Source organism: Meleagris gallopavo, chromosome 9, assembly GCF_000146605.3.
Source record: "Meleagris gallopavo isolate NT-WF06-2002-E0010 breed Aviagen turkey brand Nicholas breeding stock chromosome 9, Turkey_5.1, whole genome shotgun sequence".
Taxonomy (NCBI): Eukaryota; Metazoa; Chordata; class Aves; order Galliformes; family Phasianidae; genus Meleagris; species Meleagris gallopavo.
In genome coordinates this window covers 4,244,385-4,256,786 of record NC_015019.2, presented here as the reverse complement: position 1 = coordinate 4,256,786, position 12,402 = coordinate 4,244,385, and the positions used below count along the sequence as shown (strand labels likewise).

Here is a 12,402-nt window from a genome sequence, read left to right as displayed (position 1 = left end):
TCTCCTAACTGTTGAATTCTTTAACTTGCTTTTCACTGCAAGCCTTCGTCTTGTACTTGTAGGACCTGCACCTTGTTGTTGTAAGGGTAAGTCTTGCAGTGCTGCTGTGACCAACATGGAAACAGCAAGATGCTGCCCTTTGTTGGGGTATTTCTGTTTCTGGTAGTGTATGAAGGGGAATGTCTGAAGCAGCAATCAGTTCATAAATACTAATATTAATATGATATGATATATATTTAATGCACATAATTATTATGTGCATCAGCCATTGTGATGGGGGGGAAAACAAAAGCATGAAAACCCTTCAAAACAGCACATAAGTCACTAAAAGGTAATAGAGGTGTACGGACAGTGGCTGATTGTGTGTTTTCCAAAAGGTTTTTTTCACATGGGCTGGTTTTGGCAATGGTCCACTGTCAATTAAGTATTTTTCTAATTAGTTTATGTACACTGTTGCTCTAGTCCTCATGTATCTAAGGACACTGGCAGAACAGCTAACTCTTTCCTGTATCAAGATATCAGACTCAATCTCAGTAGCTCAGCCATGAGAAATGTCTATCATATAAGATAGCAAAATGAAGAAACAACAGTTTTCCAGATTGTCGGAGTCCAGGCAGGCACTAGTCTCATTTTTATTAAATCATAGAACATACACTGACATGATAGGAGAGCTGTGGTCATCTGAGCTATTGTTAAGGCACTTCTAAATGAACGTGCATTCTGCAGTAGTTGAAAGAGTTGCTTATTAGTGGATTAATAATTGGATGTAGACAACCTCATTATACATGATGTAAAAAAAGCTGGTGAGCAAAACTTTAGGGCAAACCATGCAGAAATCAAAAACAAAACAAGTTTATGGAAACTTAGAACTAACACTAAATTGTACTGCCAAAATGTTGTTATATGTATGTAAGATAAAGGCACTCCATATGCTTGTTGCAATTTGGCATGGTAAATAAGCAAAGGTACTTATTATTGAGCTGCTGTTCATAGTGTGATATATGTAATGTACCTGTACTTGCAAAAGGACAATAATGGATCTCTCTAATCTTGGGTGCAATGTCTGCATCTCCCTTTCTGAGGTGCATGCCTTGTCAAAACCACTTAGTGTAAGCACCAAGCTTAAATCTATACTAACAGAGTTTAAAACTAGCTTTGTTTTAGTTTAAACCACACACAGATTATGGTAGTATTTGGATTTTCTAATGCTAAAATCTAAATGTTCTTTCAAGCCTTTAAACTAACAGTTACTTGAAGGCAAGGTTAGCTTTTTGCAGCAGTACATGCTTTCTTGCTGCAGGAGCTTCCAAACTCATACCCAGTATATTCAAGCTATTTTAGTTGTTTTTATACTAAAATTGAAAAAGGTAGAACTCTTAACATGCAAAACCTGCACCTTTACCAGGACTATTTTGAAAAGCGGGCCTTTAAAATCCTTTTTAAATCAGTTGCTGTCTGTTCCTTACAGTCGTTTGGGACACTCAGCACAGTAAATTTTTCCATTATGGCAAACAAAGCGCTTGTTGGCCAGACCACGGGCACACTTTGTGCATTTGAAACAGTAATCATGCCAAGATTCATCTTCGTAGTTAACCACGCTGGTTCCTCTTCCAAATCCTGCTAGGAGAGAACACAATTATAGGACGACGATAGTAGCTTTTCCCGTGGCTGGGTTAGTCCACCATGCAGCAGATCCCATTCTTACTGCCTCTCATGCTTCTATAGTCTTGCAGACTGTAGTTGCAATGTCTAAAATACAAGCCCAGAGTGCAAATGAACTGTATTGTTTGTTTCTCTGTAATAATGCAATCCAGGCAGCTTAGCAAAAGCTTGTCTGCAGTAAGCCTCGTCCCTTGGATTCCTTCTCCAGGGAACAATCAATGTGAAGGACAGATCAAGTCATGGATCAAAGCAGAGGTTGGGCAGAACAGCCTACCTCGTTCTTACAGGCTCAAATCCATGCTCAGAAATGCAAGACTTATAGGATTGACAGGATAGCACCCCATCTCATTGGCTGAGCTTTGGGGGGTTTTCATATCCAGTAACTAGTGGGGACATGGGAAATATATAAGTACAGCAAATGTCACTCAGGGCAATAAAAAAAATTACTCTTTTTAGACCTCTTGTCCTCAGACTAATATTGATGTGTGAATAGTTCCAGCTGGGGCAATTTTGGAGGAGGTAAAAGGTAAAAGAAGCAGGAGGAGTGCAAAAGGTAAAGAAGCATGTGAGTTATAGTTAGATCACACATAAATTGCTGGGGTAAGGTTTGGGATATTATAGCTGCTTCTGGTGTTAGTGGCCCCTGAGCTGCACATCTTTGGGGATCAGAGTTCTGACCTTAAGCACCCCACGGTCTCAAGCTGCATAAAATCCAACATACCTGTAATAGGATTCTTGCAGCCAGCACACTTCTTGGCAACACATTCCTTGTAGCAGTCAACACAGTAAAACTGATCCTCTACAGCTGTAAAGCGCTTCCCACCCAATTGCCTCTTGCAGTTGGAGCAAATGAAACACTCAGAATGCCAAGGCTGTTCCTGGTAAGTGAGACCTCCAGAAGTGATGGGCTAAGAGGAAAAGAGCAAGAAAGATGTTTCAGAAGGGGGGTTGAAGCAGGCATGAGGTGTGGTGAAGGAGAGCTTTGTCATGGTAAAGGTCACTTGAACATTTTTATTAAAATGAAATTGTGCAACACTTGAACTCCTCATCCTTGAACACTTGAAGCCTGGAATTTTGCATGCCTGGAGCTTTCATAATAGTTTATCTTATTTGCAATTACTCTGCAATTCTGTTTTAATCAATTGTAAGATTATACAGCAGCTGTTTGTTACAAAAGATTGTTTTATGGTTTGAATACACAATACATACTAGAGAACTTTAAACCACTTTAGCTTTGCCATCCCTAAAGCAAGTACAAGGGTGGTGCACATTTGGTTTCAACAGATCAGCTCTTAGCAAACCCTGCAGGCCCTGCTAAGTGCAAATGTGCCGTAGCCTCTAGCTCTCTCACATTCTTACACTGCTAGCTGCAGCAGCGGTATCTTCAGAAAGAAATACTAGCAATACTATAACGATAAGATGATCTGTCTACTGGTTTACTCTCCTAGCTTCTAACACAGGTGCTACAGGCCAGTTCTGGCAGCTGCAGTGGCAAAGGGGAAGGACTTACATTCTTGCATTTGGCACAGGTCTTGGCAAATTTATGCTCGTGGCAGGAGACACAGTAGAATTCATCACCCTTTGGGAAGAAGCTCCCAGATCCAATCACTTGCTTGCACTGACTGCAAGTGAAGCAGTCCTTATGCCAGACCATCTTCTTGTATTCAACATTTTGATCTCCTACAACAAAAAGAAAGAACACTGTAGGTCGGATTTCAGGCCTGTGACAAGCATGCAATAACCTCATGCAGCGTAACGGCTGTAGGCAAGATGTGTCCGTACAGGACTTTAACAGCTCTTCATAACTAATTTCTACATTCAAATTTAGTAAGGATCTTCCAGATTTTCTTAGATTCAAGTTTGGCAGGTGGTGTGCCTTTCTGAGAGGAGAATCTTGTTTCACATAGCAGAGCTTTTGACAGAAATTGTTTAACACTGTCTACTAAAATCTACTACCCACATGAAGTTTCAGAGACTGCCATGCAGTTAACCCTTGTCTAGACTGGACAGGTGAGAGCAGCAGTAAAAACTTGCACTGCTTTGTTACTCTCTAGACTTGCACTATGATGCCATATTCCTAACTGCTGCTTAATTAGCCTCGGGTTTTGCCCTAGAGCAGCACTCAGTAATCATCATCATATCCATGCTGCTAGCACTGGTACCTGCGATGATAGGCTTGAAGCAGCCCTTACACCTGGGTGCATCCTCAGTGGCAGTGCAGTTGCTACACCAGACCTTGTTGTTCTCCCTCAGCATGAAGGGCTCATTGACCAAGGACGTGTAGCACTTGACGCAGCGGAAGCAGCTGTCGTGCCAGTAACGGTTCTTGAAATGCAGCTCCTGGAATGATCAGAAACAGTGAGCAATAAGCCCTGCTCTTGCTGAGCACCACTAGAACCAAGGCCCAGTGGTAATTATCATCACATACAAAAAGCTACATCTGTGTGAAGAGCCTAAGTGCACTTTGGGATTTTGGGGTAGCAGAATGTGCGTTAAAGCCAACAACCTTGAGATGTGGGGTTCCGTAAGCAAGGACTACTTTGGTCATCCTGTTCCTTCCAGTTGAGGTATGTTATTATTACCATAAATAATCATTTACAAACTGATTTTAAAAAAATAATTATTATATCCCATGTTCCAGAGTGCTTCGCCCAGAAGATGAGTTTTCTGGGAGACCTACAAAAGCTGGATTAACTGCCAGTTGGGACAACTTGGCATTTGCAGCAGTTCACATGGCCGAATCGAGATCCTGAAACCAGATCTCATGCAAAGGCAGCCTGAGCAGTGCCCAATGGCCCCTGGCTCTTTGCCCAAACAGCTCCTTCAGGCATAGCGCAACAGCCAGGGTATTTGAAAGAAAACTCCACACAGAAGCTTGCAGAAAAGGGAAACAAGCATCTGCCTGTCTTGCTCTCATCACCTCTGTAAGCACCAAGCAGTTACCTTGGAGTCAGCACCAATGGGTTTCTTGCACTCGATGCAGGTGTTGGCACAGATCTTCTCAAAGCACTTGACGCAGCAGTGGCGGCCCTCCTTCTGCACATACTTCTTGCCTTGCAGCGAGTCGCGGCAGTAATAGCAGTCAAAGCGCTCCGACATGGTGCCCACGCTGTAACTGCTGGGCCCTGCAGGAGGGAGGGGGTAAACTCAGAACGCTGAAGCACTAGTAACTGCTCCAGCATCACAAGAAGTGATGGAAAAACGGCTCAGCCATGAGTGTGTGGTGGTGTCTCATGCCTGAAGGGCTTGTTGCTAGAGAAAGCAGCTTCTGGAAGAGCAAAATTTACCTCAACAGTTCCGTCAGCTCAGTGATTTATAAAGCAAGCCAGGTCTGCTACCTGCACTAGCACTAGAGCTTTCCAGGTGCCTCCAGGATAACCTAACACATCATTGGGCTCAGTGTCTCGCTGCAGTACACAGCCTGGGTTTGGTCACAGCAATCACGAACACGTTCCTTGGTACACAGGGAGAGAAGTACCATGAACTGAAGAAAAAGCAGGCCATAGGGTGAGGCTATGCGGGCTGACTCCTGGCCGGGGCCGCCCAGCCTCCTGGAAGCACTGTGCTTGCAGTTAGCATAAGCAGTGTTTTAGTAACGCAAATATTTTCCGTGCCCTTAATAGCCATCCAAGATACGAGTGCTAAATTTCTGCCTACAAAGAGGCAGGATGGGCTCTGGCCAAACACAAAAACGCAGCTCTTGGCCTCCTGGAGAAGGAACCACTGTGCTTGCAGCACTGCAGAGCTTGTTTGCCCCATGGCTCGGAGAAGAGCAGGGCCACATGACAGCCTGTCCCTGTCACCTTCTTCAAAGGAAGAACACCAGACTCTTATTTACATCGTTCATGTCAAGCAGGGATAGTGGTACCTAATCACTCACTCAGAGTGACTCGGGTCATTATGGCAGACCTGCAGAGGCCTGGCGAGATCCTGGCTGAGGCACCGCCTAATTTGTGTGCAGAAATCACCGCCAACTGAGAGCGAAGTAGAATAGTTTCCATGTTTCCAGCCCAAGCCTGCAGCCAGCTGCAGCCCTCCGAGGCCTTTTGTGCCAGATACTTGCGCAGCTTCCAGCTGTCCCTACCACTGGGCTTCCATATACAAAGTCAAAAGGAACGAGAAAACAAGATCTCCCTACATTTAAAGAAATGCAGCGGCTCCATGCCTTTCCCCATGCCCTTCCTCAGAGGAAGCCCAGGCCAGGCTCAGAACCCAGACAGAGTATTCTGGCAACAGTACAGCAAGAGGAAGTTCAATTATTCTTTTCCTGATAGAGCTGAAGCACCAGCATGGACTGAAGGAAGGAAGCAGTCAGGCTTTGGGGTAGCTGTCATCCCAGGAATAGCTGCAAAATGCCCATCACTTGCCTGCTGGGTGCTGCGTGGGCAGCTCTGCCACATTATGGCATGAGGACCTGCTTACACAACAGCTTCTTGGGCACCTGCCCACCCCAGTAATTCAAGAATTATCATCAACCGCATAGCCCAGCCCGCCAGCCATGGAATCACTGCTAAGCTGCTGCTTATCAAATGCGAGCACGCATCAAATCGAGCAAGCCCTGACCCAGGCGCGACCACACCAACACCAGCCTGAGCTGCAGATTGAGCTGGAGCGTTTCTGCTCCAGAAATCAGGACAGATGATCCCAGGGAGGCTGCAGCAGAGGTGGGGGCCAGGTTCACTCCCTTTCCCTTCCCTTGAACTAACTGAAGTGGGCCAGAAGCCGAGCTGGCCAGCACTGCACTCTGTGGGGGCCGGGGCTGGAACTGCCGCTTGGCCAAGGTCAGGAGACGGCCACGTCCTGCTGACAGCCACGCCAAGGGCTGTGTTTGTACTGCTTCAAGGAAATGAAACAAACAAACAGCTGGGAAACATGGAAACTATGCAAGCCACCTCCAGCCCTGCAGAGCTTCATCAAGCAAGCGGGTTTTATTTAGAAGAAACACTGTTGCAGAGTCCAGGGCAAATGCTATCTTAACGTTCTTGATCTCAGGTTTAGGGTTGCCTTCAAGCAGAACATGTAATTGTGAACATATAGCTCAAGGAGTAACACAACCCTGTGTTCCTGTGTAACACGCCATGTGCTAAATGGGACACATTTATCACAGCAGTTCTGAGCCCCACAGACAAATAACACAGAGTCTGGCAGCCCCAGGAGCTTCTGCCCACCTTGAGCCATCTCACAGCCCAAAAGCTCGATTCATAAACCAGGCAATGGTGATTTGGGAAATAGAGGAAAAGTATGGACAGACTTGAACAGTTCTCCAGCCTGGGATGATGTCCCCATGCAGAGGATGCTCTGCTGGAGAGGAGCAGTAAGAAGACAAAGTGTGGAAAGGGTAAGTGCAGTACAGGCCTATCCTCACACAGCCTGCAGGACTCTCAATTAAGAGCTCAAGGAAAATCCTGCAGTACTTGAATCCTCTTCCTGTTCTTACCCTAGAGCTCAGACTTTCCAGATAGAAGCATCACCAATTTCCCAAAATCAACTCCAGAAAGTCCCTCTGCTTCCAGCTAGGTGCCTCTCTCCCACCAGCCCTGGCAGCCTGCTGTCTAAATGCAGCTCCCTGATGAATTTGGCTACAGCTAAAGGGCAGATAGCCAGACCAGTGGCCTTCTCGAGTATCAGGGTATTTGGCACAAAGACCCATTGGAATTCAACATTAACATTCACCTGAACACAGAGGTACAAATCAGCTGCTTGTCCCAAAAGAGCATCTACTACTTTTCAAAAGCAGCCCCTCAGCCCTCGGACAGCCCTTCATCTTTCAAAAGTCTCCAACACATGGGCCTGAGGGTTGCCTACAGCCAGTGGTCAGGGCTACGTTATACAGCATCAGGGCAGGCTTTGGGACTGGAAATGATGCAGATCTAACAAGTGAAGCAATTGCATTTACATCTACCCTACCCGTCCATTCAGTTCCCATGGCCCCTGAACTGGTTTGTCCTCGTTCAGTCAAGCTGTACAGCACGTCATGGTATTGGGGTGGTTTGTGGAACAAATTAAATCATAGCACTCTGCAAACGATCTCAAGTATAGCTGATAAGCAAAGCACTTAGCACAGGATGTGTGTTAATGTCTCCGGGGAATGTGTTTCAATGTGATAAACCACCAAGGAAGAACTTGAAGTGCGGTCTCTAAAACCAACTAGGGAAACTGTACTTAAACATTATGGACTTACTGCATTTCCCCTTTCTCCAGTGACACATAGGAAGGAAGAGGCCAAGGCTGTTGACCCTCTGCTGGAGTATGGATACACTGGGAAAGAGCAGTTGCCTTTTGGCTCTCCATCAGCTTTGTTTTCCTCATCAGACACCCCCTGTGCCATGGGGTGGTGACAACAACTGCCTGTCAGGGCTCAGGACCTGGCACTTGCTGGTGTGTCACCTGAGTGACTGTGCTCAGCATTCTTCCAGGCAGTGTTGTGTATTTTGCTATAAGAACCAGGGAATACCTTTAAAAGAAGGGAACTGTTAATCAGAAAGGAAAAGAGGTGCTCAGGTCTGCATCTCAAGGTCACTAGCACAGTGCCTGGACAATATTTATTCCTTTCCATTGGCTTTACATATCCCTTGCAGGTCATTTTTGCTGGGAGGATTGACAGTAAAGAGCAAAGATCTGTGCTCTTCCGCTGCCAGACTGGGGCACGTGCAAGTCTCATACTCTATAATTCAAAAATTAGTCTGCTGAGAATCTTCTTTATTTAGAACAAGAACAGCTCCAAGTTCCTCAGGCCATTGCCAAAATCATCCCCTACGGTCCTACTGCCACCATGTCTGAGCACATCCCTATCATTATTAAATCTTGTCAGTTTCCCAGGGGAGTAGGGACGTGCTATTTAAAAAACACACACTTCTACACTTAATACAGAGCTCAGCTAAAGCTAACAAAGCTCCTGGCATACACAGCACCACTGCCCAGAGCAGGGCTGAGCACTTTAGGCAGCCTAAGTCTAAGCCTTTCAAAATGACCTAAATCAGCTAAAGCAAAAAAAAAAACAAACTGTTTGGCACCTGACTGTGGCTGCCTTCTACTTTATGTTCCCAGCTACACCCCATACCTGGTGTGCCCAGGGGCTAGATACAAGGTTTTCTCCCACTGCATGGCTCATGCTCCTTGCAGGCATGGCAGCACCCCATGCCCTGGGGAAGGGGGCTCCTTGCTGGTCCAGGAACAGACACTGACTTAAAACCCAGTGGTGTCAGCACTCCAACCACAGCACGTGCTCAGCACTAGCATTTTGTATCACAGCTTGTGCTGGCAGGGTAGACCCTGCCCTTGGTTCGGGAGATGCTGCTGCATCCACCTACCTGGCAGGATGGGCAGTGGGGCTGGACAGACGTCCCTTGCTCAGCCCTGAGGGTTGGGGTGTTTCTGCACCCTCTGATAAGAGCACAAGGCTTCAGGTATCACAGATGTCATTGCTTCATCTGCACAGCATCTCAGTTTGCATGCTGGCTACTCCAGCTTGTATTGATTGTCAAGGAGCTAGAGCATGCAGTGCTTTTGTGAGCAACCCTGGTTACTTGTCCAATGCGTTTGGTAAAATAGGAACTGGAACTCAGCTCTCTCTCATCTCAGCGTAGTGCCTGAACCACCTCCAACCAACAAGAAGCACATGCGTAATTATTTCAAAAAATTATGTTAATGCTGTGTGTGTGTTAATTGTGATTAGTGCTTGTAGCACTTGGACTAGAACCACTCCAATGCCAAACCAAGCCTGGTCCCCGCACCAGAGAACATCCACACCAAGGAAGATGACAAAGACATCTGGAAGTATTACAAAGTGATGCTCTAATATCAAATGATGCTTCAGCCCTGCACCCAGGGCATGTCAACCCCCTGGGCTGCATCTCATTTGAGAGATGCAATAGCACTGCAATTGCATGTTGCAATTCAGGAACGTGAGTACATGCTGGACACACAGGAACTTAGCTTCTAAGAATCAGATAAGCTTTTCAAAACTCTAAAGACCTTAGGATGCTCAGTACTTGGAGAGCTAAAGGGGAACAGGCACTGGTAGGAAGACACAACATATCAGCGTGCAAAGGGGACGTGCAAAATACCCCCCTCAACACTTCTGTATGTTAATGGGAAGGAAAAATTAGGTTTGCATATTATCGGTCATCTAAAAGATAAACACAGAGAAAGGAGAGCAACCAAAAACTTCCCACTAAAGCAGTGCAAACCAGTTGGGTTTACCTGCTGGGCTTCTGCTGGGAGTTCCCCTGCTCAGGGCAGCAATGCCACAACAAACTCACTGCACAGTGAAGTGCCATCCTCCGTTCTCACCCAGTTTTCCTCAAAAAAACAGCTGAGTCCAGCCCTCCCACAGCAGCAGACACAAAGCACATCCAATGCACGTTGCAGATCAGTGAAGCCACTGCTGCCTGTGCTCCTCACTGCCTTGTTCCCAGCGCCGGTCCCACACACTGCTACCATTAGTCCCGCTCGCCGCCATTAGTTAAAGCTGCAGATTACAGAGACTTAACACCACGTTCAAAAGAATTATTTCTCTAGAATTGGACACTCTTAGCAAAATTTTCCTCCCCATTTATCACACACGTGCAGACAGCAGCATGTCCACGTTACCTGTGTGCCTGTGGAAAGCCATGATTACCAGCCCAAAGCCACAGGCAAGAGAGTGCACAGACTCTTGGCTGATCAGAAGCTGCCCCGTTTGATAACATACATTTAAACGAAGGCTATTAATACGGACAGGACTCCGACCAGATGTCCACTCCCCTCCCCAGAGATCACAACCTTAATCCCCCTTGAAAATTCTTACCATTTTAGGTGATCTGAGAGAGAAGAATAGGATCCAGAGACCTCTGTAGGCAACATGTAAATACCTGCCCCACTACTCAGCACCCAAATTAGTCCCAAAGGCAGAGAGTGTCTCAGGAACTTGACCCCATGCTAGTACTATTTGGCCTTGGCTTTAGAACTAGATTGTGTCTCATATCAGTCCTGAGCTAAATAACAGACCCGCATTAATTCTGACCACTGTTGCCCAAGGGAAGAGAAGAATCACAGCCCCCAGGGCCAGCAGGGCTGTGGTGTAAGGAATCAGCCCCAGACCACACGTAGGGGCTGTCCCCTGGCTGTAGGGCCCAGAGCAGCACAGGTTGTACCTCTGGGGATATAGCTGAGAGTCTGGGGAGCACCAAAAGGTACATTCATGGGAGCTGGACTTGTCTTCAAGGCAAGGGGCAAGCTGAGGTCTTACTGCCTGTAAAACCATCATGCCTGGGCCTCCTCCAACCTTTACTCTAAAGCAGTTCAAGGCATTAATCATTCAAAGCAAACAAGTCCTTGAAGAGCAGCACTTAAAAAAACAGGTTTCACGATCATGGAGCTTCTCTAGCACCTAACAGCACGGCTGGGCTCTCCCCCATGTGGGATTACAGAGCCCTGGCTTGTGCCTCTGCTCTCTTTGCTCATATGCCCCCAAAACTCTGTACATAATTTGAATCCACACAACCTACTTCCTCCTGAGCTGCGGCAGGGAGCAGAGGGAGCTGTGCTTCAGGACTCTCCTGCATGGAGGTATTTGGGCTGCGGCAGCAGAGGCAGCTCCACGGCCCTGTGCTCCGGGTCAGGCAGCCAGCAGCACTGTGTGCACTCGGGGCTGCGGCCAGGGCCGCCCAGCTGCTAATCCTGCTTCAACACTGACTCAGTGCATGGCCGTGGGAAAGGCAGTTAACCTCCTGACAGCCAGTGTTTATTGTTCACAGGCCAACTCAATGCTGTCTGACCTCCAAGCAGCCAAGCACCGGCACATCTCTGTTCCCCACCAAAGATGCCACAATCTCCTTGCCATGGGGCAGGGTACACAGAGCCTTCAGCCCAGCACCAGGCTGTACAGGTATCATCCAGTACACATGCAAGGTCAGCATCATCCCAGCATCCTCAAGTTTTCAACGTTGCCTGGAAAAATCACACTTGCCAGCATGCTGTCCCTGAACAGCCCAGCACAACCCACTCGTGTAGTGGTTTGAGGCTGGAAAATGTGCTAAAAGACAAGCACACCAAAATCCCTTGGCTAGGAAAAGCCTTACATTACTCTGCTCCAGCTCACCTATAAACTCTTGCAAATTGTTTGCATAATTCAGATGGTAAGAGGAACTGTAACAACTGGTATTTTCCTGTGCTAATCTTGCAGTGCATGGTGTAATATTTACAGACATGAGTTCATTTTGTGGCAATATATGTCAAGTTAGCACCATTAACCACTCTCACACCTTTCTAGTTCCCTACGCAAAGTGCTGACACATTTCCACATGGCTGTCATTTTCTCCTTCCCCAGGACACCCTCTGTTTCCAATCACAAACAGCAATCTTTGCTCCCCATCCTGAACTGCGGCACTGCCACGTCCCACCCAGAGGTGGCTGCAGTCCAGCTGTGCCATGGCAGCATCTCAGATATTTGGCCATCAAAATGCTTCACGTGCACAAATGTATGTGTGTTTGCAGCAACAACAGGCATGGGCTGGAAGAGGTGGCAGGGAGGAAGCTTGACCAAACAACAGGAGCAGGACACAGAGGATACTGCTGCCCATGAAGTTTCACCATGAATCTCTCTGCAGCAGCATTTTACTGCACAGCTCCGCCTGGCAATTCCCCAAAACCAGTCTGTAATAACAAGGCCATCTTTGCTTGAATTTGTGGCCTCCTGGGCCAGTACAGCAGGGACAGGCTGGGAACAAGCGTTGCTGAGAAGACAGAGCTGCTCTTTTT

General features: G+C 47.0%; 1 protein-coding gene across 4 annotated transcripts in view; it reads right to left on the bottom strand.

The window, feature by feature from the left end:
• Window positions 1-590: 590 nt before the first annotated feature.
• The window catches only part of FHL1 (four and a half LIM domains 1), a 24,869-nt gene continuing 13,057 nt past the window's right edge, over window positions 591-12,402 (bottom strand). For 2 of the 4 annotated variants that reach the window (XM_010715205.3, XM_031554647.1), the window contains exons 2-6: window positions 4,606-4,787; window positions 3,825-4,002; window positions 3,173-3,342; window positions 2,384-2,570; window positions 591-1,620 (exon numbers count right to left, since the gene is read on the bottom strand). In XM_010715205.3, coding sequence (XP_010713507.1) covers window positions 1,463-1,620; window positions 2,384-2,570; window positions 3,173-3,342; window positions 3,825-4,002; window positions 4,606-4,761 — 849 coding nt within the window. In that variant the 5' untranslated portion in view covers window positions 4,762-4,787 and the 3' untranslated portion in view covers window positions 591-1,462. Of the gene's footprint in view, window positions 1,621-2,383; window positions 2,571-3,172; window positions 3,343-3,824; window positions 4,003-4,605; window positions 4,788-10,254; window positions 10,364-12,402 lie in introns of those variants that run through there. The other 2 variants (XM_010715203.3, XM_003208320.4) reach the window with 2 other exon arrangements.